Genomic DNA, 27,334 nt, shown 5'->3' on the forward strand with positions numbered 1-27,334 from the left:
GTCAAATGCTACGCCCATACTCAGGCCGTTTTGAGAATCGTTCAGAGCGAGAGTGTCATATTCCTGATCTGATCGAGGGCCCTGGTGTCCCTAGTGACGTTTTACTGAGACTTCGCTACCCAGGCTCGACGCGCTGGGTTGGTGGTGCACCCGGCTGTATCCTGTTTCGGCGGCCATTGTTTGCGATAAAGTCCCAGATATTTGTCGAAGATTTGAAGGTACTGAATGGTGGAATGCAAACGTCCAGACTGGAAATCCTTGCTTTTACGTTGTCCAGCCTTGCACTCTATCGTCCCAGTTCCCAACGAAACTCAATTCCTATTCTTGGTCCATCTGTTTTTGTTTCGAGACCAAAGTTCCGAAAGTGTGCATGATCTCTAGTGGACTGCCGAAGAGCTCCCTTCCCCTGCCCTTGACCTGCAATTCTTGCAAGGCAGTCGTTTCAGTGCTGCCCATTCGCTTCACCGAACTTCCTTTTCTTCGCCTCCCTCTCATCCTCGCCGGTCTGCGATGGCAGAGGTCTGCCTTGAATGCGGTAAACAGCCTCCTTTATCTTCTGTTCGTTACCCAGTAAGTCCAACTCGGTCACAGGGTTCTCAATGCTGGCCAGCACACTGTTGACGGTGCTGATGTGGTTCGCATCCTTTTTATCGTCACGCCAACGCGGTGAACCATCTGCTTCAGCTTTATATTTCCATTGGCCAGCAGGCGAGCGGTAGCATTCAATGATTCGCCCGTCGAGGCGTTGATTGAGAGACTTCAAGATATTCCATTCCGCAAGCGTTAAAGAAAGCGCGGCAAAGGGCCGGTAGTCGTTATTGTTGTGTTGGACCAGGAGCTGGACAGGAGCGGGAAGCGCATCGTAATCTGGGATTGGGCCTTCTTCGCCGTCTTCAGGGTCGATGAGGGGAAACTCGCCCAAGCGCAATTTGAAATCTATGGTGTTCTCATGCGGAGGCTTCCATTTCAGAATGTGCTGATCTGTACCATACTGGTAGCGCGTGTCTTTGCATGTGAAGATGAGGCCATCGTTGCCGTGCTTGAGTTGGGGCAGGATGTTACTGAAGATGTGCTGGAGGTGATACGACTGATGCATCTGTTTCTCCTTGAGACGAAATGGCTGCAGGTGTGCGACATTGAGGGAGGGGTTCTGTTCAAGCCACTTGCTGTAGGGTTTGAGGACATGTTCCTTCATGCGACCTAGCCGCTTATCCATGCCTTTGGCTGTGAGATTTTGATTGTCTACTGCAAGGGCATCAAATACGTAGTATATGAGGCGAGGCGACGGTTCTCCGGGATACTGATCATTGACCAGCTCCCCATCGAGTATTGTGCCGAAGAGAAACTTATTTCGATCGTTTGGATCTTGATAGTATGGTATTTTTATGGCGGGCTCAACATTGTAGAAGTTGTTTTTGCGGTCGATGAGAAAGGTGAGCGGATGCACACCTGATCCATCGTCGTACCAGTGAAGAAATAGTAGGACTCTGAGTCCGTCCGTCTTTTCGCACATGAAGTACTCGCGCTGCTGTAGCTCAGCAAGGTGCTCACGGCCAAAAGAAACAGGTTGTGCGCCAGGAAAGGTCGTGCGATCGCGCTCGAGAATGTTTGCAACGTCTTCTTTGAGCGCTCTCGCATCATCGTTCGGCACCAGTAAGCCTGGCATATGCGGCGGCGGGGCATGGACTGGCACAGAGGACGGCATGGTGAATCGCGGAGCAGTATGTGAGTATCGGAGATTGGAGTCGGGAGTGTGGATGCAGCGAGTGCACCTCAAAAGGTCCTACCCTAGAAAGCGCGTTCTACGTGAATGAGCTTCGAGGCTTCCCGTTGTTCGACGAGCGTGCCAAGCCATTGCTTACTAAGTAGCACATATCCCTGGGTGGACAATGATCTCCGCGATGCAGGGGAACACCTTAATATGGGTGCGCTGTGTTCTGTCATACAACTACTCCACCTGACAGATGGTTGCAGCTTTCTGGTTCGCATCCTTACACAGAGTAAATCACTCGTTAGTACTAGACGGAACACTCATTGCCTTTCAAATTCGAGACCACCAGCACTGCTTAACAAACTTGAACAGCTTGATTCAATAGGTCCAATTGCTGGAGTGACATTCAATCAACACGGGCTGTCGCAAATGCGACAATATACATGGTTGTGCATGTAATAAAAAGTGTTAAGTCTGTACATGCTTGAGCCATGATTTTGTGCAGTTTTGGTGTGGTTACATGGAAATTCACACATTGTCGTCGCAAGAGCGCAGCATTGCCTGACCGGACGTAATTTAGAAATATCGACACAGCACCATGGGAGGCTCGCATCGCATAGGGATTGACAGACGATAGGGGCATTCGATGCGAAAGACGGAGGTGTGGATTGGTGGGGTTGTTTGTAGAATCGAAAGATCCATGATATGCATTGATGGTTAGCAGACAAGGAATCTCAAACGCCATCCGTAGTGCCGTTCCTGTCCGCAAGTAATTTTCAGGCGTTCGTAGTTGCTGTACACGATGCCGATGCCCGCTGCAACTCCATGTCCACCATGATAGAGAACCAGGCGAACCAGTCCCAGAAGAATCGCCACTCCACCCCAACCATGACCTTCGTCGTGATCATTGTCGTAGCGAAACCGCTTATTTCTTGTCCTTCTTCGCGCCACCCTTGGTCTTGGCTGTGCCCCGGAACTCCTTCATCCTGTTCTTGCGCTGCTTGCCTGTACTATTGTCAGCATGTGTTCATCACCACAACACCCAGACCCGGTGCCAGATCCACAACAGTGTATGCGTGGGCGATTGTAACGTACGCTGCTGCCTGGAGGCCTTCTCGACCTTGGTGGCCATGCCGTATCTGACGAGCCTGTAGCGGGGCTCGAACTTCTTCATGGCCTCGTTGGAGTCGTAGATGAGGGCGAAGCCGGTGCTCTTGCCACCACCGAAGTGTGTCTTGAAGCCGAAGACAGAGACATCGTCCTTCTTGGCCTTGTAAAGCTCACCGAGCTTGCCACGGAGCTCGTCCTTGGAGACGTTGGCGCGGTTGGGGTGGAGGACATCGCTACACAGCAATGTCAGAGCCTGTCATTCGCAGCTGCTTGCCCGGTGCACCATGCACTTACACGACCATCTGGCGACGTCCGAGGAGGGGGTTGCGGATGAACTTGCGCGTGCGCAGAGTAACCTGAGAATCGGCCATGTTGGAGGTTGGACTTTCGACCTGAGCGGAATTGTCAGTGTCCGAAGGACATATGCGACGGCGATGCAGAGGTTCGCTAGGGACGTACTTGACGGAATCGAACCTTCTGTTGTCGATGGGCTGTGTTAGTAACGCAGGAGGCTGTCGTCGATAAGTCTGTGGTTCAATTTCGACGAGGCAGGTGCGTTTCTCGCTTAGTGTGGAGCACCTTGGCGCGCTAGAACGCACCTCCGCCGCCTCAACCAAGTGCAGCATCGAACACCCCCATCACAATACCACGCACACAACAACATTACTTTGGATACATCGTGAATTCTTCCTGGTGATCTCTGACCTTGCGTCGCAGTTGCACTAAATATGAGTATCGCACCAGACAAGCTGGCGCAGCTGCGAATTTTGCAGCGCCAGTACCTGCAACTGGTCGATCCATCACAGTTGAGGTGGCCAGATGCACAGGTACTGAAGAGCGCTGAAGTTCAATCCTGGATTTTTCTACACATGTTTGACGAAAGTACGGTCAAGACGCCACCCCCAGAACGTTACCAGCTCAGAGTCTTGAAGCTTCTTGTTTCGATACTGGAGCGGTCAATAGTCGACCCAGAGGAGGATGTACGGTTTCCTGTTTCCTCAAATTTCATTTCCGCCTATTCGTGGCCCGTTCCGTTCTCAAGGGCACTTGATCATGTTTGTCAAAATATTGTACTACAAATCGCTTCAAATGCAAGAATCACATCTTCAGCTGCTGACCGCTTGCCTTAACGTGCAGGAGATTTCAGATGACCTCATGTCTGCAATGTCAACGTTACTCACGTCCAACGTACCCTCCGAGGCCGACTCCGCTCAACAAAAAGCCTTCGTGACATACTCGTATCCACTCCACTCAGCTGACGACACCACCTCGGAAGAAAAGGGGGTCACCCTCCTCGAAGCTCGATCGGTCATCTCAGGGTCCGGTACCACTGGACTCAGGACGTGGGAAGCCGCTCTGTTACTGGGATCGTTTCTGATTACCGAAGACGGCCGGGGAATGATCAAAGGAAAGAGAGTATTTGAGTTGGGTGCAGGTACCGGAGTCATCTCCATTCTATGCGCGAAACATCTCGAAGCAGCTGGCGTGGTTGCTACTGATGGTGACGAGGCTGTCGTCGATGCAATTAAGACCAACACCTTCCTCAATGGGCTTGATGTAGACAGCCTGCAAGGTTGTCAAATTCGAACCGCAGCCCTCAAATGGGGTTGGCCAGTCGATGCCATGGCATTCTCTGAGGACTATGGAATGGAAGTGCCGGATATTCTACTTGGTGCGGACGTCGTAAGTGCATCGTAATGACCACTTGCCAGGGAAGCCTGACCTTAACACATGAGCAGACCTACGATAAGACTGTCATTCCACGCTTAGTGTGTACGATGAATGAGTTTCTCGACTTGAATCCAGCTCTTGAGATCTTGATCTCGGCGACAATTCGCAACGAGGCTACATTCGAGACCTTTCTGAACGCGTGTAGTGGGTACTCCCTTCGTCATTACTGTGAGTTGTCGCTGACCTTGTGGGGTAACTAGGGCGGAATGGTTTCAGGTTTGAACAAGTCGGCTTCCCGCCATTGCCAGAGTCCGAACAGAGAGGACCCTTTTATCCAACGTCAACACCGATCCAAATATGGCGCATCACCAAACCTGAGGCACCTCGTGAGGATCCATTTGCTGTCTGATCGACAAGGTGCATAGTTTATGATCTAGCACGTCGGTCTAGACCACACTTCGCGACCTGTAGCATACCTGTAATACTGCACGCAGTAATGTCTCAAGTCCAGGGTACTTCAAGTTTCTTACGCAGGATCTTAAACCATCGAGTGGCCCAGCTGCGATGTTTCATTGGCCGAGGCACTGGGCGCTGTCAAGTCGAGCACATTCGCTTAGTCGAGCGATTTGTCCACGCAGATGCATCCGTGACGACGAGAGCACATACTAACAAGCTTTCGGATGAGGCAGATGTTTCCGACTGGCGCTTTGCCCTGTCCTGCATGCTGAGCACATTCTTGACTTTCGGATAACCAGCCGGGTTTCCATTACCTCAGCGGAAGCTACGGCTACGGTATGCCCAATGGGGAATCTGTGACACGGACACATTCGCCATCGGTGCTCATTGTCGCAGCAAAGATCGTGATACAAGACGTGATCGTTTCCGAGTAGTCACAGGCACCTGAATGGACAGCTGCACACAGTACCTTGGTACCCATCGTCTGCTGTACCTTGCTACCGGATATGCAGCAGAGTTGCGGGACGTGGGCTTGTGGGCTTGTCAGATCAGGGCCGTTCCGTTTGCGAGCACTCCTGGATGCAATTGGACCGAGGACCGCACCGGCCCCTCGTCTTGTGCAGATTAACCTGTCGGCAATGAACTCTGTGTGCCTGTGCCTGCGGTTCTGACCTGGGAAAACTCTGAATTGGCCTGATGCAGCAATCGAAAGCACCGTGGTGGACACGATGTGGGGTGCAGGCAGCGAAGAGTCAGCCGAACGCTTGGAGATGGCGTGCGCATCGCGTATCATCACCTCCACGCGTACGATAACTCCATAAATTTAGTCGGCCGTTGTCGTCAACAATGTTCTAGAATTCAAGTACCCACACATTCTCTCAGCTACTTAACACTCCCGCCTGCCGCTCACGATCCACGATAATTGTTATCTTCCTATATAGCTACAGCCGCTGAGAACCGTGTATCGACTGGCAACCCTCGGCATTGTTCCTGACTTTCGAGATCCTTATCGCTCACCTCCGCTGGGACGACAACGCTACTGCACGACACTTGCTGTCTGATCGCCTCCCTTCCAAGCTCCCGCGGTCACTGTCGCACCCCTTATCAAACGTCACTGTAAGTTTGCTGCTCTCTTCATACATTCTTCGTGTCACGACGGTTCCTTTGGTGCGGGAAGGAACCGTGCATGCCTCGTCTTATCTACGAGATTATATTACCGAACCCTAGCCCTTTGCTAATTCATAGGCTGCAGGGCGATCGAAGATAACGATTCTAAACAAAGACGCACGTCCTTCCGTCATCTGCACTTCCAAGGGCTGTGCACTTACCGCTTCTTCGTAATTCTCAGCTCGTAGCAATTGCGCACCACGACGAACCGTGCGCGATTTTGAGTCGTGAGGCTTTTAATAAATATACATACATCCTATCTCGACATGGCTACCCATCACGTCCGCCATCCATCGCATCATTCGAAGAAAGCGCATCCAAACCACCCAAGGCCTTCAAAGCCCGCCCCTTTGTCGAAACGTTCAGCATCTCACGGAAGGAAAGCTCAGTCGCACACCGCTCAGCACCGCGAAGTAGTTGAAGACGAAGACGAAGATCCGATGGCCGTGAGCTTTTTGAACTACTGGTATGTTGACGAGGAGAGTACATCTACTAGCGTATACTAACATGAATCCTAGCACTGTCTGCGAAAAGCAAATCATTGTACCAAGCAACTCAGTATTATATTGCTCAGAGAGGTATGCAGATGTATTCGAAAAGGTGTCATGATCACGCTGACTGACTTACTTAGCTGCAAGAAGAAGGATGCCGAGAAGAGTCTCACCTACTACGACTACTCACCACCAACAACACCCTTCTCCAACTTCACGTTTGACGACTTGCACTTCCATGATATCATCCCGCAGCGCTCGCCTACTCAATCACACTCGAAGCGAAACTCCTATGCTTCTTCGGAAGGTTCGATAGATGAAGACTATCACCGCTCAGACTCTGACGCCTCCAACTACCTTCGCCAGTTCCAGAACATCGCGAATGGGACTGATACAGTGCGACCCGTCCGACCTCGTTACGAGCGTGCATCAACGTCGTCGGCCAACTTCAGTGCTGCGCCTTCCCTGTCGCATACCCCCACATCATCGTACAGTTTCTCACTCCCTTATACGCCATATACTCAAGCTTCCAACAACCGACCGCTTCCACCCAGGACACATGGCTCGTCATACGCATCAAAGTCCATCGACCTCGTCACCCCTATGACTGGCCCTTCTAGTCCTAAGCAATATTGGCACAAGGCGCCACCGGTCTCGAGGACATCTATGAGCACTATCGAGGGCGAGATCATGTACGCGAAATCGCCTGTACCATCGCTGTCGCCTGCCAATGGGAGTCTTGGCCTACTGCTTGGGACGACACCCAGGCAGTAAATCACCGCTTTATTTCACAACACCAACCTTTACATATACGGATTTTAATATATCGTTCCGAAGAACTGCTATGCAGGCGTAGCTTGGCATGACAGCGTTGTCTTTACAAAAGTTATTTATCGAACATACTATGCGTATCGCGCCAGTGCGGACGAGGGCATGGAACAGGAATTAGATAGTCATCACATTAGCAATACAGCAAGCACTCAACGTGCTACATCCCAACTCAATAACAAGCTGTCAAGCGTACAATATGGTATATGTGATCATGATGTTTGCTACACTCTTCGCGCGGACCAGGACGGTATAGGGCTACACCTTCATGCATTTCGCCGTGCACTGTCGTAAGGACCTTATCCTCATTCGCCTCAGGTACCATGAAAAGAAGGTTGTTGCGCCCAGTACCCGCGGAAACTATTGGGTGAGAGCCTCTCACTCTTCCGCTTCTGAAGCCTCCATCGCGTCGTGTCTGCGTTGTGCGTGTGCTCGGACCGCCGTGACAGCCGCTTCTTTGTCATAAGCGTCACCAGGCCATCCAAAGCTCCGATATATTTTTCTGAATTGCTGGGCGGCATTATCGGTTGAGCTCACCAATGATTCGTCGAAGTGTTCTTCATCAACCTCTTCCATGTTCCCGAGATCACCGTAGAGTCTACCCTCAAGCGACCCATCGCCCGGAACAGGGACCATTACCAGGTTTTCAAACATGGTCTTCAGCTCGTCGAAATAGCCTTCAACCGTCTCTTCGCTTTTCAGACCACTGCATTCGAGAATGTCTTCGTAGATGTTGCCCTTGAACACATCGAGGATGATACTGCGGCCACCGCTCTCGTAGCCATCGGCCAAGACGATCATGTTCTCCATCTTGATGTCTTCAGGATCATCGCCGTCGAACCAGTTTTCCTTATCATCGCCGTCTTTATCTCTGTCCTCGTCCCGGTACCATAGATACCCTTCGTCTTCATCCTCGTCCTCAGACTCCTCCGTCCTCCGCTCTGCAAACTCCTCGGCCATTTCTAGCACCGATAATGCTCCTGGTTGATCGTCTTCCGTCCACTGGTGTGGCTTCCATCTTGAGTAATCTACTACATCACTTTTGTAGTGGATGTTAGTTATCATCCGGCCGGCATTGGCCTCGTCGATGTAGGGCAGGTGCTTAAGAAGATCAATCACAATCGATGTACGGGGAAAGTCTTTCGTGGTCTCTTGAGTGATATCAGGCCACCCCTCTTGAGGCGGGAACTTGAGGGCTGATTCTGGAATGTAGAGTTTCGTCAGAAACCTGTAATAATCGCCAATAATGTTGACTAGCTGGTCGCGACTGAGCCTCTGCCAGGGCGGATTGGTCATGATTGTTATTGAAGTGTTGGAGAAAAGCTGTTGCTGCCTGATAAATTCGAAAGCACAATCTTTGGTTGCTTGGGAAGTCTTGCGTGCCGCCGTTGCGATTAGGGGTTGCCTATGTGTCTGACCGAACTTTAGGCGGTTGAGCCCCTCACTTGGTGGCCTAGCTGCCCAGGTGTAGTTCAACGCGTAGGCTGCGTCCGTCAATTCTCAACGACTATCGCAACGGCACTGATCACTGTAGCTATGCTTGTGATCACGTACCGCCAGGAGTTTGTGTTTGCCCACACTTCCGCAATAGTCTTCATGTCTACGTTCTCAGCCCATCTTTTCCAGCTGGCCCTCGCTGTGTCTTTGTCTGTGCCCTGACCCTCACGCTTCAACTCAAATTCGCCCCGCAACAGCTCTTGTACCTTCCACTTGCCTGCACCATTGATTCCTGGTTCCATATAGAGTGCGGTGTATGGGATAATGCTGGCGATGCTAATGGCGGCTCCGGAGTAGAGTAAGGATGCATGCGATGATGACCCAGCAGACAGGTAAGCTAGCAGTGCGTTGCTCGATGCACCGAGCAGGATAAGAGGTGCAACGTAGATTGGCGCGAATTGGTAAGCCTGCAGCCATTGCTTCGCGAGCAGCTTTGGTGGGGCGTGAGTGGTCAACGGCGGGATCACGACATGGCTGTAAGTAAAGGCAAGTCCTGAGAACGCATCAGTCACAATCGCGAGGGTGGGAGAGCAAGTGCGTACCCGTATAGAGACTTGGTGCTACAAGCGCAAGTGCTTGCAGGACCGGGACTGTCAATCGTGGTCGCGCATCCATGGTGATTTGCTCAGAGCTGCGAAGTACTTGGGAAGAAAAGAATAAGGCGCTCAGTCAGCCGCCAAGGTGTCTTATATGCATTGATTTCTCAACTTTGGGAGTGCTACGTCACATGTCATGGTGCGACAGCGAACAAGCTCAGTCGAAAGGAGGTGTTTCGTGATTAAACGTTGGTTTTTCAAGACGTAGCCAAGCTGGAGATTCCGACTCGAGGCATAAAAATGGTAGTATACTCGTAAATACGAGAACTTACGTATTTACGAAAGTGTGGTGGTTTGCTTAACGCCATCGGTCTGCACTTCGGTCATTGGCACTAACCCCGCCTTGTTACATGAGCTTGACCAAACGACAACCTGGATTGACATAGCCAAGAAGCCTATGCAACATCATGCTTCTCCGAAAAATTGCGGATCGGGTCAGCAAGTTCGGTAGAGCCTCTAGGTCATGCTGCTATAAAGGACGTAAAGCGCACCTTCTTCTGGAGACTAGTGCATCTTCCTCACAACACAAACTCACACTCTCACTCAAGCCGTGACCCTTAACAGACCACAGCAATCTCATCAACCCACCAATCATGGCATCGCAAACACCAGTCTGGTTCATCACCGCGGCCTCAAGCGGCTTCGGCAAGTTCATAGCTCTTGAAGCTCTCTCTCGAGGTCACCGGGTCATAGCCAGCGCACGCAGCACGTCACGGATCGCCGATTTGAAAGAGAAGGGCGCAGTGACAGTGACACTGGACGTGACAGCGCCGCAAGCAGAGATCGAGAAGGTTGCCAAAGCTGCAAATGAGACGTATGGCTATCTGACCCATCTGGTAAACGCAGCTGGATACATCCTTGTCGGCGCAGTTGAAGAAACATCGTAAGCAAGACCCTGCGAGTATTCGCTCCCGAAAGTGACGTCAAACTAACAAAAGACAGACCCGAAGAAGATTTCAACCAATTCAACACCAACGTTTTTGGCATGCTGAATGTCTCAAAAGCCTTTCTACCCTATCTTCGAGCTACCGCAGGCCACCGTACAATCTCAAACTTCGGTAGCCTTGGCTCCTGGCATGGCGGTGCAGGCTTTGGTCTGTACGCCGGCACAAAGTGGGCATGCAGTGGTATCTCTGAATCTATGCGCGCCGAGCTTGCACCGCTGGGCATTGCTGTGACAGTGATCGAGCCAGGCTACTTCCGTACTGGCTTCCTCAATGCTGGTGCGCAAATCAAAAGTGAGAAACGAATCAAGGAGTACGACGAGACGACGGTCGGACAAGTGAGAGAGACACTGGATAAGGTCGACAATAACCAGCCGGGTGATGTCGTGAAGGGCTCCAAGGTGATCGTTGACATTCTGACAAAGAGTGGCGTTGCCGAAGGGAAGGAAGTTCCGATCCGTGTGGTGCTAGGAACAGACTGTTCGATCGCTGTTCGTGGCAAGGTCAACGATACGATCAAGTTGTTGGACGAGTGGGACCCTATTGCGACAAAGACCGACCACGAGTAGGGACCAAACGTGGCTCGGTAAGTCATGTCTTTGACGACTTGAAAGCTTCCCTCAGTGTATCTCGAATCGAACTCTTGTTGTGTTCCTTAGACATCTCTTCTTCCTGCCCTCCTTCACCTGTTGCTCCCTTCGGATTCAGCTTCTCCAGTTTCCATATACTTCTCACCAACAGCTCGAGGGCGCTCTGCGGCCCAGCCCGTGTAAGTGAGTCTATCTCAATACTTCTGATACCCTGAGTCTGTGCCCATTCATCCGCTGAAGATTGACTGACAGCTCTGGCCTTGGTGCCAGTGGACACAAGATCATATTTGTTCCCCACAAGCACACACCCAAAATTCTTACGCTGATCCCTACCAGCCTCCCCAACAACACTCTCACTCATTGACCTGCGACAACTCCAAAGATAACTGTACGCCTGATTTGTTACATATTCAAAACTCGCTGAGCTTGTGATATCGTACAACAGGACGATACCGTCTGCTTCAACAAGCATCTTTTCTGCCCAGCCCGTAGGGTGCATGCTTTGTTCTGGCTTCAGGAATGAGGTGCTCAGGTCCATGAGTGTCAAGTTGGAAGTCCGCCCATCTACGACAATCTCATGTGAGAACGCGCTATTGACAGGGTCGTGGATGACGAACGATCTACCAAAGTAAAATTGATCGACGAAACAGGTGTTTCCTACGCTGGGTTCGCCAAACACGACGATGTTGTAGTAGGGTGAGGTATGCATTGTGCTGTCCAGCCCAAGCTCCAGTGTAGTGGTGTTAAGCACGCGTTTAGGAGGTGTGTGATATTTACTAACCTAGTCGAAGGCTCAGGAAGGCTGGTCTGATGACCAAGGCGCAGTGTGGCCGTGACGTCGGTACCTTCCAGCTTCGCTTTCACTTCTGAAAACCCCTAGAATAAAATGGCAAGTGTGAGCAATACCTACACCATACTTCTGATCGCCACTCAGAGCCGCGGTCAGACGCAAATCAACCATCACGGTTTAGCGAAAACATCAGCCTCCCGTGAGGCTGCTGCCAAGTGTGGCACTTCCGGTTTTCCCGAGGATCTGCGCCACCAACTGAGCCGGGCTAGGGATGGCGTATGACACCCCCAGATTGCAGGGGCCACGCGCTGGAGATGGGCGTGCGCGTCAGGCGAGAGATGAAGAGCGGCCTTCCCAGGCCTTCAACTCGAGTCGCGGCAGTCGACTTCGTCGCACTCACCAGCAACCACAGTCGCAAACACAGGAAGGCGCAAGTGACTACTCCGTCAACCCAGCCAGATCCACAAGCCAGCGACCAACACAAACGAATTCCGGATCCCATCACATCCTACAGCACTCTACAGCATACCCGAGAGCATTACAGACATCATCGGGATATCCCTACGAAGTAACTTCGACTTTCCCTCCAGGGCCGCCTGCAGCTGCAATGTCGTACCGCGATTACCCGCCCGCGCAGCATCGCCCGCTGATCGACCTCATACCTTCGCACCACGATGACGTTGACGCCTCTGACGAGGAAGACGATTTCTACAGCAAAGAAGACGACCAACTTATCCCTCCAAAGCTACAGGCTTTGATCACACAGACATCGAACCGAGTCCCACGCAAATTACAGCGCTGTGTCGTCATAGCCTTGGCTGTCGCATTTCTGTTCCTGCTAAGCTGGAAAGCATACCTTGGACCGCGACGTGCCGCGCAGCTACAAGAGTTGAAGGATATGGATGAGACACCGATCATGAGCTATGGAAGCAACGTGCGTCCAGAGTTCAAGGGAATGATTCAGGTCAGGAACATGGACAGCCAGCACCTCCCTAAGAAGGGACATAGGCTTATCTTTGTTGGTGACGTTCATGGATGCAGAGAAGAGCTCGAACACCTGCTGAAAAAGGTCGACTTCGTGAAGAAGCATGACCATCTCGTCTTGACTGGCGACATGATTGCGAAGGGCCCCGACTCGCCAGGCGTCATCTCGCTGGCGGAGAAGCTCGGTGCATCCTGCGTGCGTGGCAACTGGGAAGACAAGGTCCTCCTCAGCATTGCCGAGTCAGAAGCGCGACACCTCGACATACTCCCTGGCCCTGATGAGTCTCCCGACCGCAAAACAGACTTCCTCGACGAAGCGTCACACAGCCACGGCGATTACGCGCTTCGCAAACTTGCGAAGTCCTTCTCCAAGCACCAAATTGCATACCTCCAGCAATGTCCCGTCATTCTACGTATCGGCAACGTCCCAGACCTTGGCGAATTTGCTGTCGTCCATGCCGGTCTAGTTCCAAATATCCCACTTGAAAACCAAGACCCATTTCACGTCATGAACATGCGTACCATTAATCTGAAGACACACATACCCAGCTCTAAACATGCTGGCACACCATGGGAGAAGTTCTGGAATCATCAGCAAAAGAAGAAGGCACAGCACGAGCGCTTGAGTGTCGTGTATGGACACAATAGGAAGAGGGGTTTGAATCTTCAGGAGTTCACATTTGGACTGGACAGCGGATGCGTCAGTGGAGGCAAGCTAACAGCGCTTGTAGTAGACCACAAGGGCAAGACGGAGATTGTTCAGGTTAAATGTCACCAGGAGAAGGGTTGGGAAACCGAAGAGTAGACATTCCTGTAGTGGGCATCCATGCGGCGTTCGGGAAGTGATAACATAGCATTTTAGGCGTTTGCACAGCATCTCAAAGAGCGCCATTCACAACATCAACATATAATATATTCAGATAGAGGACTACCACTCTTAGAGCATGGTACGTGACAATTGTCAGCGCTTCAATCTACACTCGATCAATGCTCGTCGTCCCTTCGTCCCATCTTCTTCCCACCAAATCGCTTGGACTTCCAGCCCTACACCCCCAACAAGCACTCTCCACTGCTCCTCCGTTCTCTCCAGGGCTGCCAGATTCATCAAATGCCAGTCCATCTTGGCCTCGAAATGTCCAACACCGGTCTCCGGTAGTATCAATTCATTGATTAACACCACCGAATCCTCTGCCATGACATCTACGATATGCTTGAGAATCGTCTCGGCCTGCATCTGTGGCCAGTCGTGCAATATCGTACGAAGATAGAACGCCTTCGCACCTTTTACTGTGTCTGGCTGTGGCAGAAAAAAGTCATGCCCCACCTTCACAACGTCTTCTGGCAAATCACTCGCCTGCGCCAGCGCAGCCGGAAGATCCTCCAACGCAAATCTGCCCTTGAGCCCGCCAGCCCGCTTCCGGAACTTGGCGAGCTGGTGTCCCACGCCCCCGCCCACATCGACAAACAACACCCTCTCCGGATCTTGATTTTGCAAGCGCTCGGCCACCGGGTACGCCGACACGAAGGTCTCATCTTCGCCCGTCTTCTGCATCGCCATTGTCTCGTTGAAGGCGCTGCTCATGGCCGCGTTCTCGGGCCTGCCGAGGAAATCGAAATACGTCTCGCCTGGGCACTGGTATGCGAATGAAAAGGGGCTGTGGCGTGCGTCGCTCGGGTTCTTGTACCCGTTTGCTGCGTAGTAGTCCGGCATTGCGGCTGTGGCGGGGAAGCAGTGGGAGATGTGCAGAACGGCGGAGCGCAGGGGTGAGCCGGTGGCGAGTGCATGGCCGAAGGGAAGGACGGAGTATTGCGGTGGGGAGTCTGCGGTCGCGGTGAAGATGTCAATGGTGATGAGCATGCGGAGTATGCGACCTTGTTACGGTTAGTTGAGGTATCGAATGGTTGGGTGAAAGTTCTAGACATACGAATTAGCTCGACGTCTGCGTTGCTCTTTTCGGCCAGCTCGGCGGCGGTGATGGGGCTGTTGTGTGCGAGCGTGATGTCAACCAGCTTCAGGTCGACGGCTAGGCGGATTACTATGGGGTCGTAGAGCGTCTGTATGTGTCAATCCCGTGGAACAGATCATCGTGCTACGATATATAGGCCTGTTGGTATCGAGGGAGGACAATACATACAAGGAAAAGCCGGATGAATTTCTCCAACGGATTTTCCAGCGCCACAGTAAGCTTCTCAGTCGCCTGGAGAAGAGCCAGCCGCTCTGGCTCGTCAAGGCCCGTCGGTCCTCTAGACGCGAGATTGAGAATATCCTCGGTGAGTGTCATGATCTCTTTATCTTTACTTGGTATCTCTTTCGAACAAGCAAACGCAACGACTAGTCCTGGACTTCGAGCAATACTTATACCCACAATCTCACTCCAGACTTACACTCAGATCGTGATAAACCAATATCACACGAGAAACCCCACCCAATCATCACCACCAGTTCCCAGTACTAGCCGTGCAAGACAGTGACGGCAGGAAGCCCTGCTCTTCGCTAGACCCACATCAAACGGCCATACACAAAGCCAGTCAAGACCGCAGCCCGAGATCCCGATATGCACGAGCAGCAGCCAGCCTAATGAGGACCAGAGTGCGTGTCCGCGTGTAAGCACTAAATCATCGCATTACCAAACCGCGCTCGAAGAAGTCCGGGCACCGATAGCTGCGGGTTAGGGCTGACGGGTAGAATGCAGAAGCCAGGGATTGCGGCGGGGATGACTGTGTCTTGCATGCATGGGAGGGATGGGTTAGGTAGTTTGGGTTAAGTGGGGGAGTGGAGGATCACAGGTGCTGGCAGCGACGTGAAGTTGAGAGGGGGGAGGCCGAAACGCCGGCTTGTGGGCTGATCGCTGAAACTCGGCTAAGTATGTGCCTTCGTGACCTTCAATGTGTCTTTGGTGAGTAGCTTATATGGAGATGATGAACTACCGTGCTGCTACAATTTTTTGTACAATATAAGATTTGTAATTTTCCTCAGTTGCATCACAAGCTAATCCAACAGCGTTGGAATCTTGACTCAGTTCAAGCCCTCTTGGCTTAGTGGTAAAGCGTATCACTAGTATGACTTCGGTCAGCAATGATAAGATCGCTCGTTCGATTCGGGCAGAGGGCATTCTTTTTGCCGAACCTCTGCACCTGATGCCAATGTGCTGTAGACTGTTCAAGTGCACTGTCTGTGTTTTTGACAACTGCGCACGAAGAGCGCGAGCATCTGCTAAGAATGCGCAGAGCCCACTAAGCGCGAAACAGGCAAGGGATATTGGTTTGGTTCAACATCCTGCAAGGACAACGTGGGAGCAAAGCATTCCATGGGTCCACATCGCCTTCATGCGCACGGAAGACGATATCAGAATGGCGGCGAGGGTGATGCTGCTCAACTTCTCTGGTGGTTGGTTGAAGATCGCGGCCACTTGCGACACGCCCGCGGTGTTTGGCAGCAGCTCGTCTGCGTGGTCGTATATGTCGTTGCAGAGCTTCAAGAGAAACTCTCTGTCCTTGTGGGCGAGGAACATTTCTCGGTACTCTCGCGCGTGGGGACTTTCGACCACCTTCATCCGGCGCTTGCGCGGCTGCAGAGACTGGGATGTGCCACAACGTGCTTCTTCTTCGTCGAACTCGGGGAGCCCATCTGCTGCTACCATACAAAAGCACTACGTTGTCGTTACCAGCCAGGGCGGACGAGGCAGTTGGGTTACCAGATCCGCAGCGACGCGCCAGCCCACAGACATGTCCGAGCGCTGCTGGGCCTGCTGGTATCGAGGCGGTTGGCTGCATCAGCGGCGCAGTGATCGTTCCTGCGGTCTTGCCGCGCTGGGAATACGCAGGAAAAGGAGAGGCATGCGGATCCCGGTCAAGGGAACGGCTTCCTATAATCTTCTTCGCCTTCCCTGCCGTCTTGTACATGGCACCGTCGTCGACACCGGAGGCCCGGCGGGCTGGCAGTCTACTGAGGAGCAACCGTCTCTGCTCGACATGCGGGACACCGATGCAGTCTGCGCCCCAGCACCCTCTCTGTGTGTTACTGGGTCACTCTGAGGCCACCCAGCGCAATCCGTCCCGAGGAGAACCACGGCCGTCGATCCAGACGACCGAACCGCGGCGTCCAGCACATTGAGTAGAGGTCCAGAAGATGTCCCGGCGCCCCATCTCGACTGCGTTGGATCGTCGAGCGTCGCCGCGGCTAGCAGATCAAACACTGGTGCTGCGTCGTCGGTACGGCAGGCGCGAGTGCAGTAGTGCGGGCACGGGGAGGAGGGGAGGCGTCAGCAGAGAGATGATCCTGCTATGTTGCCAGAGGAATGCGGCGATGCGGACGGTGGTTCTGTGGGCGAGGGAAGGTGCGGGTGAAGCCATGGAGGTGAGGAGGAGGATTACGGTGTTTGGGGGTGTGTATATGGAGAAGGGGTGCTTGGTACCATGGAAGGGAGCGTGGAGGTATATAGGAGGTTGAGGTGAGGGGGGTATATAGTCTGGAAGAATGATGGCGGGAGGAGGCGAGTGAAACAGCTCTTGATTGCACACACCAGCTGTTGCATCTCTGCTGCTGGACTCCCTTCGCCCGGTCGGGGAGTGCAGCGGGGAGACTACATCTGTGCTGTGCAGGTATAACTGAGGACTGGATGCCTAGAGACACAACGAGGGGCGACTAGCTTAAATACTCTATTGGCGAGGCCGTCGATTGTTTGCCCGGGTCTCGTGACAGTGGCAGATAGTTCCAGACAGCAAACCCAGCGAACCAGCAAAGCACCCCAAACACCAAACCCACACGCACGCAAGCCCCCGACAGTCTTAGCACGCGGCCAAACACCAACCGCACCATCCCCCCGGTAGCGAGACCCCATATCCCCCCCCGGACCTCACGACCCACTCGGCCCGCCCCCGACCCACGGATACCACAGCTTCACCCACGCCACATCCCCCACCGACGGCTCAACGTTCCTCTCAATCCGCCCCCCACCCAGCAACACCAACGGCGCCCCCTCCCCCGCAAACACGTCCGAGTCGTACAGCATAATCGACTTGGCATCGAACCCGCCCGGCTCGTCGTGCACGCGCCCGTGCGGATTCTTGGTGAACTGGGAGCCGGCGAAGTCGTACTTCTGCGCGAACGCGCGGTCGTCGCAGAGGCGCTGGTGCGCGGCTTCTGCGGACAGCGATTCCGTGGCCATGGCGCGCGAGAGCGCGTCGGCGTATCCGAGCACAGAGGTGCAGGTGTAGAGGACGTGGGCGTCGCGGTCGGAGCGGATGTGCTCGTGGGACATGCCGAGGACGTGGCCGAGCTGGGGGGTTAGGTATGCGGCTACACTACACAGGGGGGGGGTGTGGGTGTGGATGGGGGCTCACCTCGTGCGCGATCTCGACGGGGTCCGAGTCGACGCCGAGGACCATCTGGTGGCGGCCCTCGTCGGTGCTGGCGGCGTCGTAGCCGGTGGTTGCGCGCGCGCCGTCGAACGTGGGATCGAGGAAGATGGCGAGCGTGTCGATGGGAACGTTCTTGTTCCACGTGCCGCCCTTGCCGTGCTCGTACGTGGAGTAGCAGTATCTGCGCTTGCGCTTGCCGGGCGCGCCACCGTCGTTGGCCTCCTCCCAGGCGACGGCGTGGCCGGATTGTGCGCTTGCCGGGTGGCCGAGTTTGTCGGCCCACAGCTTGAGCGCGGGGTTGAACTTGCTGCAGTGCAGGTAGTCGCGGTAGAGCTTGGTCGCGTAGCAGTACCGGATGACGCGCAGCTGTTGGCCGTTGCGGACGAGCTGGGGCCATGGCTGGGCGAGGCCGGCTCGGAGGGCGCTGGCAGCGCGGGGTCCGAGGCGCGCTTGCTCGGCGAGTGCGTCGTGGACTATGGTGGTGTTGGAGGTGGCAGTGCAGGGTCGCCTGGCGGTGACGAGCTGCGAATGCCATACGAAGACTAGGCCGAGAACGAGAAGTAGGATACAGCGCATGTTGAGCTATGATGTTATGGAGTGGGCGATCTAAGAAGGGTTGTCAAGTGAGAAAGTCTAAGTATCTCTGGAGTTAGCCTACTGGATTAAGGTGGAGGTGAAGTGAAAGACACCAGGATCGTTGCTGATGACTCGCGCAACAGAGGACGCTGTGATCCATCCCATCCCAGTAGAGAATAGTGAAGAGAGATGATGAACGGATTGTACTTCTGCACTCGATAAGAGGCAGTAGTCCGCAGTCACGTCAGGAGGTCCCATAGTGTAAGGTACACCTACCATAACGAGTAGTTGAACGTTAAATGTCTGAATGAGTTCATCTCTAAATATGTCAAACACTCATCGTCAGTGGAGACAGCGTATTTCCTGCGTCGTGGGCATTGATACTTCGGCGCGGACCCAGGTTCCAATGCATGTCTTCCTCCCTCGGGCTCTACTTACAAGACATGGTGTGTGATATAGCAGTGAGTGGCAGGAAGTGGAAGTTATTCAATGTATTTGTATCGTGGTCGTCTGCTATCCTTGGACGACCTGAAGTGGGCCGGACCGCCAGCTCAGCAGTCTGGAGTGTCCACTGGATATCTTCTCCGTAACCTGAGCGGTGCCATGTCCTTCGCTACTGGACGTTGTTGTTGGCCATCCCGTACAGAGTCGCTGGTACTGTGCCAACTGGCCAGGCGCCTGCTCCACTGGCGATCAGTACAAGAGGAGGGTGACCTCTGGCCTTGAATCTACCCAGGTAGGCAACGTGCCCAAGCAAACCTGCGATATCGTACATGTCTGCATCTTCGCTCACGGAGCAAACTAGTTCTTCCGTCATCGAAAGAGACTTGTTGTCCTGTGTTAGGCCACAAAATCGTCCGCCTCATTCCTAGGAGCTCGCCCATCAAGCCAGGTCCAGCCACAGTGGCTCCAGATGCGACTGCTCCTCAGGGCATGTACTCTATACAATACCCTCTTGGAACCGCTCGACGCCCCTCTTGATCTCCTTGACGATGTCTGCTGCCTCGTCGACGCTCGCAGCTTCGAAGTCGTACCTCTTTGTTTCCTTTTCTCTGTACACCAGCAGCCTGACTGTCTTGGGGTGCTTCTTGCTGACTTTTGTGCCCACCACACTGCTGAAATGTACTGTAGTGGTCTTGCCCTGCCCCTCGACCGCCGCGCCAGCAGTACGCCGTGTAGACTCGCCAGGCATGATGTGAATATACTCGTTGTCGAGGGCGATGATACGGGTTGTCGATGATGCAAACGACATGGGCTGCTTCCGGAGCACGACGTAGCGGCGGTAGTAGCCGGTCGACGTGAGCGCTAGTGCTGAAGCATCAACATTCCTCGCGAGAGGGTGGATGAGCTGCTGTCCAGAGACGGCAGCGTGTACTCTTTCGCCCTTCTTTGTCTTCTTCGGCGCGCCGCCCGTGCTGATGATCAGTGGCGCGTTGGGCGAAGAGGAGCCAGGGCTACCAGACAGACCCATGATGCCATCAGCGATGAATCGCCGGCGCAGCAGATCGACATCTGCATACCGCCCGAGGGCCTCGACTGTACGATCAAGCGGCGCAACTGTGGTCGATTGACTGACCTTGAGCAAGTACAGCGCCTTGTCTAGATGCAAGTCGTGACACACTTTGTCGAAGATCTCATCAATATAGGTGTCGGTCGTACATGGAACGGGAATGTGTCTTGTGTTGAAGTTCTCGTCGGTGTAGTGCACGTTGACTGTCTTCGGTGCGCCCATGCGGCTTGCAGCGTGCGATGAGGAGGTAGTAGGCGCATCTGCAAGGGTGCTCGTGTCTTTGCGTGTTGCTTTCGGTGCAAAAGAGGGACCGGTGATGGGATTCCGGAAGCTCTTTGCACGGCTTGGAATCGGCTTTGCCGGTTGCTTGACGGGCTGCTCTTCCTCATCCTCGGGTATGTCGTTCTGCGAAGGGGTCGCCTCAGCAGCTTCCTTGCTGTAGATAGGTGTGGCCTTCTCATTCTCGAGGACTTCTCGTTCTGAAGCTTCCACCAGAGCAAACTCGTCCCACGGCTTGTCTCGAGCACGCGGCCGCATGCCGCGAGCGTTGTTGGAGGCAAAGTCTTTCAACGGCTTGTGTCTCGTCAGCGGCGGGAATTCATCATCGACTTCATCATCATCCCACATGCGCATGACCCAGCAGTTCACATTGCACTTCTCGGGCGCCAGCGGCGGCTCTATCTTTTCTTCCTGGTAGCGATGCATTGCATAGCCGATGGCTTCGGCCACGGTGATACCTTCGCCTTTGTCGTTGAACTTCCTGAGGAGGAGCTCCAGCGGCTTCAGGGGCTTCGCGGACCACGGACAGTAAAGCTTGAGGTATATGGGGTTGGACTGCGCCTCGCTGGCCGCGTTCCAGACAGCAAAGCGCTGCAGAGGGTTTGAAGGCTTGGAAGACTTGGCCTGTAGCGCTTGCGTCAGGGCGCTGACAGGCAGGATGAAGCTGATGGGCCGGGGCGGCGGCAGGGCTTGCAGGGTCGGCTGCAGTGGTTCCCTCCTCCGCTTGGGCGACTGGTTGAATGTGGTCAACGCCGGCATACCGGGGAGATTGGCAGACGGCGACGAATCCAGCGGGATGCCACTGTCGCCCATGAGCGAGCCGCTGTCGGCAGAGCCCGAGAACTCGGAGCTGAGGGAGCTGTCGGACTCGTTGCCCTCGTGCAGGGCCTCCAGACGGCCATCTGTCTCGCCAAAGTCTTCGGGAATGCGCTTGGAGAGCAGCTGGTGCGAGCTCGCGGCCTTGCGCACATGCTTGACGCGGCGCTTCTGGAAGCCCGAGTTGTCGAACTCGTTCTCGGACGACATCTCACTGCTGGTGATGGTGTCCCGCCGCGCGCGGCCCTTGACGGCGTCGATGGTGCCGAGCGAGCCCCGCGGCAGCAGGTTGTCGGGCGGGCGCGAGGGCGAGGTGACCATCAGCGAGGGCTGCTCGGCGCCGTCGGCCAGCTCGTTGCGCAGGGCCGAGCCGCGCACCGGCGACGAGCCCGAGCGGGTGCGCAGCGGCATCTTGGTGAACTTGATCTGGTTGGCCGGGCGGTCGCTGGCGTCGTCGTCGTCACTCTCGTCGCTGAGGTCGCTGCTGTCGTCCTCCTCGAGCAGCTCCTTGCGGCGGCGGCGCTTCGCGTTCAGCGTGGGCCCCACCGTGTCGTTGCTGCCGCCGCCCGTGACCATGCCGCCCTCGTCCTCGTCGTCGCCGAAGCCCTCGGGCGCCTTCAGCCCGGCCGAGCGCGGGGCCTGGAAGTACTCGGACGTGATGGCCGTGGGGATGGGCGGCGAGTACGTGCGCTTGATGTCGGCGGGGTTGGGCGCCCAGCCCGCGGCGCGGAAGCCGACCTGGTTGAGCACGCTGGAGTTGACGTTGATCAGGCGCTCGCCCACGCCGTCCTTGATCGAGGCCAGGTAGGCGGTGCGCAGCTGGTACAGCACGAAGCTGCGGGCGTTAGTGGCGGTGCATGGCGCGGGTGGGGGGTGGCTACTCTTCATTCTGGAGGAGGGACATGGCGCCGCTGTGTCGTCACGTCATTGCATGCGAAGGTAGTGGTGGTCTCCAGGCCAGCTGAAGGGGTATCTCAAAGGGTGGGTGTGAAGTGTGGGGGTCGTGGGCGCGGACAGGCAGGAGAGGCGATCAGCGATCAGCGATCAACGTCAACCGCGGCGCATCATCGCGCCTGAACCTCGACCCTCTCCACGACACCCGCCCACCGCCGCCATGAACCTGACCGCGTACTCGGACTCGGAGTCGGACGGCGACGCGCCCGCGCCCGTGCCGGCGCCCAAGCCTGCGCCCAAGACGTTCCAGAAAGTCGTCGACCGCGCGAACCCCGGCCGTATAAAGCTCAGTCTGCCCGGCGCATCGTCAGCAAGTGCTCCCAGAGACGACATCGAGTCCGAAGCGCCACCAGCGAAAAAAGCGCGCGTTGGAGGGGGCGGCCTGGGCGGTTTCAACTCGATGCTGCCTGCGCCCAAGAAGGCAAATGTGAAAGCACCCGCCGCCGCAACGCCAGGGAGCAGAGGCCTTGGAAAGGGACTGGGCGCGGGCATCAACCTGCGGACTGGCGCAGAGCCGGCTTTCAAGCGGGAGCCCAAGCTCGAGCTGGAGGAGTACGACGAGCAGGGCAATGTCATCAAGAAGGAGCCGATGAACAAAGAGGACTTCAGAGCCATGTTGAACCTGCCAACCCCCAAGTCAGCGCCGCAGAAGTCGCCAACACCAGACTCGCCTGCACCAGCCCCAGACGCTGCAGAAGGTGCGCCGCCCAAGCCAGCAGCCCCCAGATTCGTTCCCATGTCCGTGGGCAAGGGCAAGAAGAAGAAGCCTGCTGCTCGGCCAGCCCCAGCCCCAGCGCAGGAAAGCAAGCCAGCACCTGTCGAAGCTCCTCCTCCGAAACCAAAGGTGTCGTTGTTCGGCGTCTCACAGGAAGCAGAGGCGCCGACAACAAACCCAGGTGGCGCGTACCAGCCGATCATGTACGGCTTTGATGAGGACGAAGAAGACGACGACCAGGCCGCCGACGAGACCTTCAACGCCCAGCCTGCACATCACCCCACACAATACGCACCCACACCGGCCGCGCCCAACGAGCTCACCAACATAGCCTCCGAGCTGAACCTCTCCGAGGCCGAGCGGCGGCAGCTGTTTGGCAAGAAGGGCCGGAACGCGCCCGACTTCTCCTCCGCGAAGATCGTCCAGTTCAACACAGATACCGAGTATGCCCACAACGAGCTGCTGCGGCAACAGGGCGAGCAGGCGCAGCACAACCCTCTTAAATCCATCTCAGGCACCGGAAAGAACAGTCTCCGCAGCCTTGTCAGCAGTGCGACGACGCAGAAGGACGCGCTCGAGGAGCACTTTGCCGCCGGTTACAGGAATAAGAAAGAGGCCGGGAATAGGTACGGATGGTGATATGGTAGTAATCATTGAGTTCTGGCGACTCAGTCGGACTCCAATATTCTGTCTCTGAAGGTATTGCTGACAGTCGCCTTTTTCTTGCTTCTGACCTTGTGTTTATGTGATGTGAAGATTTGGGTCGTCTTCTGTTTCAAATTCCAAGTCTCTCAATCTCTCAAGCACATCCGTTCATATACCTCTACTCCTCGTCATGGCATCTCTGTCAAAACATCACACACCAGTGACCAACCAATACCAAGTATGTCGGACGTGTTTGCTGCTCCAGTCTTGGGGTCCGTTTGCTCCGCTACTGTTCTCGCGCAAAGCGCGCCTTCACCTCGCTTCACCTCGCTTCACGCCCACATACATATCCGCGTGTCTTGGTCTCTCATTCCCTCACTCTCAACCTTACTCTACGGTTTCGCGCAACATCAGTGGTACGTTGTATAACCACTACCGCTCCACGCATACACTGACGTGGCTCAGTCTGACTACTCTTGGCCCATTTCTTGGAGTCTCGCCATGTCGCTGGATGATTCATCTGCCACAGTCACGCCAGAGAATTCGTCTGCCACAGCCACGCCAGAGAAAGAAGCCTTGCGGTCCATCTTCAGCGACATGGATATGATCGAAGGCAACCGTGGCAACGCGGCGAACGAGGGCGCGCGGGCTGAGCAAGGCGCAATGGCGAGGAGAAAGAAGAACAGAGCGAGCCAGCGACCAAAGCACAACAACGCGGATACAGCCACCAACGACTCTGCGGAAGCCAGTGAAGGCGAGCGCGACGAGCCCAACAACACCCGTCCATCATCTCCACCCTCCGAAGCAGAAACCGTCGCCACCGAACCCCTCCCCCCCTTCCCCTTCGGCCGCGCCCTCCCCCGCCCCCCCACGACGCCCTACCTCTCCGTCCCCGTCCTCGCCCACTACGAACCGCGCCCCCTCCCCAGCCCCAACGCCACCACCCACGGCCTCTTCGCCACGCAGCCCATCCCCGCCGGCACGCGCCTGATCAGCGAGCGCCCACTCTTCACGCTCCCCGCGCCCGGCGACCAACTCGACGGCCTGATGATCGCGTTCCACAACCTGCCCGCCGCCTCGCTGCCGCACTTCTGGGCGCTCCAGCCCGCGGCCCCGGATGCCTGCGAGCAGCTGACGAACCTGCGCTTCCTGACCGACCGCCTGGCCTTCGCTTTGCGGGAAACCATCGTCACGCCGCCGGCTGCCCGCTCCGTCGCGCAGACCGCGGAGTTAGACGCCATGCTGCCGAAGCTGCAGAACGCAATGCTAACGTACCGCGTCGCCGCGCGCTGGCACCGGCACCGCACATCCCTCGCCCCACAGACAACCGGTGCGATGCTCCCGCGCGGCTCGCCTACGACCGCGCTGTTCCTCGCCCGCGCCCGCATCCGGCATAGCTGCGTCCCGAACTGCGTCGCGTCGTTTGATCCGCAGCGGGGCGTGCTGAATGTGCATGCCGCCCGGGGCATCGCGGCGGGCGAGGAGTTGTTGCTGAGTGCGCTGGGGGAGGGCGGGTGGTATGCGAGGAAGGCGGAGCGGGGGGCGGAGTTGAGGGCGTTGGGGGCGGAGTGTGGGTGTGAGGCTTGTGATGAGGAGGGGGAGGGGTTTGAGGGGCATGAGGGGGCGAGGGGGCGCGCGGGGGCAAGGGCGGTAGTCATCGCAGACGGGCTGACAAGGGTCGAGGCCGGGGAGGGCGGGGAGGTGTGTATTCCGTTTCCTCTCGTTTCATTTCCTTCCTTTCCTTCCTCTCCTTTCCTTCCTTCCCCTTCCCTTTCCTTCCCCTGGGTTTCTGCCACACACTGCCTTCCTCCTCCTCCTCCTCCTCCTCCTCCTCCTCCTCCTCCTCCTCCTCGACCACGCTAACCCCCCCCACAGACCGACCTCCCCACTCTCCAAACCACCCTCCTCTCCCTCCTCCGCGACCTAGCCCGCGCCGGCTGCGCCTCGCCCGAGCTCGCGCGCTGGCGCTGTGTGCTAGCGGACCGCGTGCTGCCGGCGCTGGCGGCGCGGGCGGCCGAGGGGAAGGCCGAGGCCAAACCCGAGGTGAAACCCGAGGCCAAGGCCAAGGCTGAGGCTGAGGCCAGGGTGCTGATGAAGGTTGCGAGGGGGCATGCGCGTGAGGCGGAGAGGGTGGCGAGGGTTTGCTATGGGGGGGATCGGGAGGATGTTTTTGGGGGGATTTAGGGGGGGGGGGGAGATAAAGAGGGAGAAGGAAGGGAAAAGGTGAAGAAAGGAAAAGGGGGAGATGATGAAAGTGAAGAGGAAAGAGAGTGTGGCTTGCGTTTCCAAACGACACATTGGCTTCGCGATTCTGGTGGCAGCGTTGGCAGTTGGCAGTGTCTGCTCCCCATCCCACGCACTCCATCGCCGACTCGACCTGTATACTACAACGTAATCTGATTCTGGGTATCACATTCCACCTCCCTCACTTCCCCGCCGCCTCCGCCTTCGCCCTCGCCGCCTCCGCCTTGCGCTGCAAGTACCGCTCCTTCGCACTGCTAATCTCGCCCGCCGTCTTCTGGCTCTTGGCCGCGCGCTGCACCCGCGCCGCCTCCTCGGCGTCCTCGTCCGCCTTGCGCTTCGCCGCCGCCTCGATCTGCTCCGCGACCATGGCCGTCTGGCGCTCGCGCTGCGCGTGCTTCGCGGCCCGCGGCTGGTGCGTCAGCGGGCTCGGCGCGGGTTTCTCAGTAGCCCCCGCAGCGGATGCGCGCTTCGGCGGGGCGACGATGTTGAGCCCCGCGCTGAGCAGCTGCCGCTTGTCCGCGATCTCGCCGGCGTCGTTGAGCGTGACCGTCCGGCCCTGGCGGCGCGCCTCCTCGGCGATCTGGCGATCCGTCTTCTCCTCCTCGACGACGAGGGTCTCGCCTTTGGCGGCCGCGGCGGCCGCGTACGCCATCGCTTCCGCGTGCCGCTGTTCCTGCTCCAGCAGCATCTGCTTGTGGAAGCCCTGCATGCCGAACTTTGCCTTCTGGCGCTCTTCTTCCTCGAGGCGCACGCGCTCTTCCTCCTCGGCGCGGCGCGCTTCTTCCTGCTGCGCTTTGTAGGCGCCCGTGACGAAGGCGTCCTTGTCGGCGAAGTCGTCGCCCTCGGCTTCGCGCTCGCGGGCGAGCAGCTTGTCGCGCGCGCGCAGCTGGTCTTTCTTGCGCTGCTCCGACGCCGAGAAGAGCGCGTCGATGTACTTTGGCTTGCGCGCGGCGGCGTCTTCGCGGGCGGCGGCGGCCACGGCGGCCTGGCGCGCGTGGATGGCGTCGTAGGCGGCGTCGTAGTCGTAGAGGGAGGCATCCTGCTTGGCGGCCTCGAGCGCGCGCTGTTCGGCTTCGAGGGCGCTGGCGGAGTAGCCGATGGTTGTGGGGTCGTCGGCTTTGGCTGTTGCTTTCTTCGTGGGCGGGGCCGGGGGCTCGCCTTTCTTGGGCTTGGGCGCGGCAGGTTTCGAGGGCTCCGACGACGAGGCGAGCGTCGCGTCGAAGTTGAAGTCGCTGATCTCTTGCACGTTCGAGTCGGCTTTGGCTTTCCCTTTGCCTTTGGGGTCTTCGTCGTCGCCCAGTAAGAGTTTCTTTTTCTTTGCAAGCCCGGGCTTTGCGGGCCCGCTGGCGAGTTTGTTCTTCACATTGAGCCCGAACTTGAATGACATGGCGTGGAATGG

At 56.2% G+C, this 27,334-nt stretch overlaps 15 protein-coding genes and 1 non-coding gene across 16 annotated transcripts; 8 read left to right on the plus strand and 8 right to left on the minus strand.

Moving 5' to 3' along the window:
- Positions 1–408: 408 nt before the first annotated feature.
- On the minus strand, positions 409–1,800 carry C7974DRAFT_205734 (mRNA capping enzyme, catalytic domain-containing protein). The gene has a single exon (XM_046136853.1). It carries the CDS (start codon positions 1,703–1,705, stop codon positions 443–445), a length of 1,263 nt encoding a protein of 420 aa, XP_045996476.1. The 5' UTR covers positions 1,706–1,800; the 3' UTR covers positions 409–442.
- An 836-nt stretch (positions 1,801–2,636) lies between these two features.
- On the minus strand, positions 2,637–3,192 carry C7974DRAFT_414189 (ribosomal protein L23/L15e core domain-containing protein; the record flags this gene model as incomplete). Its single annotated transcript, XM_046143788.1, has 3 exons — positions 2,637–2,716; positions 2,807–3,054; positions 3,116–3,192. 3 exons carry the CDS (start codon positions 3,190–3,192, stop codon positions 2,637–2,639), a joined length of 405 nt encoding a protein of 134 aa, XP_045996477.1.
- Positions 3,193–3,453: 261 nt separating this feature from the next.
- On the plus strand, positions 3,454–4,901 carry C7974DRAFT_361103 (putative methyltransferase-domain-containing protein; the record flags this gene model as incomplete). Its single annotated transcript, XM_046139703.1, has 4 exons — positions 3,454–3,801; positions 3,959–4,504; positions 4,561–4,696; positions 4,753–4,901. The coding sequence occupies exons 1-4, from the start codon at positions 3,550–3,552 to the stop codon at positions 4,899–4,901; spliced, it is 1,083 nt and encodes a 360-aa protein (XP_045996478.1). The 5' UTR covers positions 3,454–3,549.
- A 1,160-nt stretch (positions 4,902–6,061) lies between these two features.
- Positions 6,062–7,629, plus strand: C7974DRAFT_205818 (life-span regulatory factor-domain-containing protein). The gene is made up of 3 exons (XM_046136856.1): positions 6,062–6,581; positions 6,634–6,693; positions 6,747–7,629. The coding sequence occupies exons 1-3, from the start codon at positions 6,382–6,384 to the stop codon at positions 7,378–7,380; spliced, it is 894 nt and encodes a 297-aa protein (XP_045996479.1). The 5' UTR covers positions 6,062–6,381; the 3' UTR covers positions 7,381–7,629.
- Positions 7,630–7,812: 183 nt separating this feature from the next.
- On the minus strand, positions 7,813–9,546 carry C7974DRAFT_313370 (uncharacterized protein; the record flags this gene model as incomplete). Its single annotated transcript, XM_046138411.1, has 4 exons — positions 7,813–8,001; positions 8,062–8,933; positions 8,957–9,424; positions 9,474–9,546. The coding sequence occupies 4 exons, from the start codon at positions 9,544–9,546 to the stop codon at positions 7,813–7,815; spliced, it is 1,602 nt and encodes a 533-aa protein (XP_045996480.1).
- A 369-nt stretch (positions 9,547–9,915) lies between these two features.
- Positions 9,916–11,051, plus strand: C7974DRAFT_205779 (uncharacterized protein). Its single transcript, XM_046136854.1, has 2 exons — positions 9,916–10,410; positions 10,470–11,051. Exons 1-2 carry the CDS (start codon positions 10,121–10,123, stop codon positions 11,038–11,040), a joined length of 861 nt encoding a protein of 286 aa, XP_045996481.1. The 5' UTR covers positions 9,916–10,120; the 3' UTR covers positions 11,041–11,051.
- Positions 11,052–12,458: 1,407 nt separating this feature from the next.
- Positions 12,459–13,640, plus strand: C7974DRAFT_313257 (serine/threonine protein phosphatase; the record flags this gene model as incomplete). Its single annotated transcript, XM_046138399.1, has 1 exon — positions 12,459–13,640. One exon carries the CDS (start codon positions 12,459–12,461, stop codon positions 13,638–13,640), a length of 1,182 nt encoding a protein of 393 aa, XP_045996482.1.
- A 78-nt stretch (positions 13,641–13,718) lies between these two features.
- Positions 13,719–15,506, minus strand: C7974DRAFT_205790 (S-adenosyl-L-methionine-dependent methyltransferase). Its single transcript, XM_046136855.1, has 3 exons — positions 14,971–15,506; positions 14,761–14,890; positions 13,719–14,707 (listed from the first exon to the last, which is right to left on the minus strand). Exons 1-3 carry the CDS (start codon positions 15,115–15,117, stop codon positions 13,797–13,799), a joined length of 1,188 nt encoding a protein of 395 aa, XP_045996483.1. The 5' UTR covers positions 15,118–15,506; the 3' UTR covers positions 13,719–13,796.
- A 354-nt stretch (positions 15,507–15,860) lies between these two features.
- Positions 15,861–15,947, plus strand: C7974DRAFT_t83. The gene has a single exon. It is a non-coding gene; the product is annotated as a tRNA-Thr (tRNA).
- Positions 15,884–17,068, plus strand: C7974DRAFT_396572 (uncharacterized protein). The gene has a single exon (XM_046142086.1). It carries the CDS (start codon positions 15,896–15,898, stop codon positions 16,868–16,870), a length of 975 nt encoding a protein of 324 aa, XP_045996484.1. The 5' UTR covers positions 15,884–15,895; the 3' UTR covers positions 16,871–17,068.
- On the minus strand, positions 17,046–17,707 carry C7974DRAFT_396573 (uncharacterized protein). Its single transcript, XM_046142087.1, has one exon. It carries the CDS (start codon positions 17,674–17,676, stop codon positions 17,419–17,421), a length of 258 nt encoding a protein of 85 aa, XP_045996485.1. The 5' UTR covers positions 17,677–17,707; the 3' UTR covers positions 17,046–17,418.
- C7974DRAFT_414198 (uncharacterized protein) lies at positions 17,692–18,772 on the minus strand (the record flags this gene model as incomplete). The annotated part of the gene is made up of 2 exons (XM_046143789.1): positions 17,692–18,114; positions 18,179–18,772. 2 exons carry the CDS (start codon positions 18,770–18,772, stop codon positions 17,692–17,694), a joined length of 1,017 nt encoding a protein of 338 aa, XP_045996486.1.
- A 645-nt stretch (positions 18,773–19,417) lies between these two features.
- Positions 19,418–22,380, minus strand: C7974DRAFT_206069 (stress-activated map kinase interacting protein 1-domain-containing protein). Its single transcript, XM_046136857.1, has 2 exons — positions 22,259–22,380; positions 19,418–22,212 (listed from the first exon to the last, which is right to left on the minus strand). The coding sequence occupies exons 1-2, from the start codon at positions 22,279–22,281 to the stop codon at positions 19,713–19,715; spliced, it is 2,523 nt and encodes an 840-aa protein (XP_045996487.1). The 5' UTR covers positions 22,282–22,380; the 3' UTR covers positions 19,418–19,712.
- A 48-nt stretch (positions 22,381–22,428) lies between these two features.
- C7974DRAFT_206092 (mitotic checkpoint regulator, MAD2B-interacting-domain-containing protein) lies at positions 22,429–23,899 on the plus strand. Its single transcript, XM_046136858.1, has one exon. It carries the CDS (start codon positions 22,492–22,494, stop codon positions 23,683–23,685), a length of 1,194 nt encoding a protein of 397 aa, XP_045996488.1. The 5' UTR covers positions 22,429–22,491; the 3' UTR covers positions 23,686–23,899.
- On the plus strand, positions 23,784–25,875 carry C7974DRAFT_456028 (uncharacterized protein; the record flags this gene model as incomplete). The annotated part of the gene is made up of 2 exons (XM_046145990.1): positions 23,784–25,392; positions 25,567–25,875. The coding sequence occupies exons 1-2, from the start codon at positions 24,193–24,195 to the stop codon at positions 25,873–25,875; spliced, it is 1,509 nt and encodes a 502-aa protein (XP_045996489.1). The 5' UTR covers positions 23,784–24,192.
- C7974DRAFT_206097 (coiled-coil domain-containing protein 55-domain containing protein) lies at positions 25,849–27,332 on the minus strand. The gene has a single exon (XM_046136859.1). The coding sequence runs from the start codon at positions 27,320–27,322 to the stop codon at positions 26,117–26,119; it is 1,206 nt and encodes a 401-aa protein (XP_045996490.1). The 5' UTR covers positions 27,323–27,332; the 3' UTR covers positions 25,849–26,116.
- Between the last annotated feature and the right edge of the window lie 2 nt (positions 27,333–27,334).

Source organism: Boeremia exigua (genome assembly GCF_020726555.1).
Source record: "Boeremia exigua strain MPI-SDFR-AT-0100 chromosome Unknown C7974scaffold_7, whole genome shotgun sequence".
Classification (NCBI taxonomy): domain Eukaryota; kingdom Fungi; phylum Ascomycota; class Dothideomycetes; order Pleosporales; family Didymellaceae; genus Boeremia; species Boeremia exigua.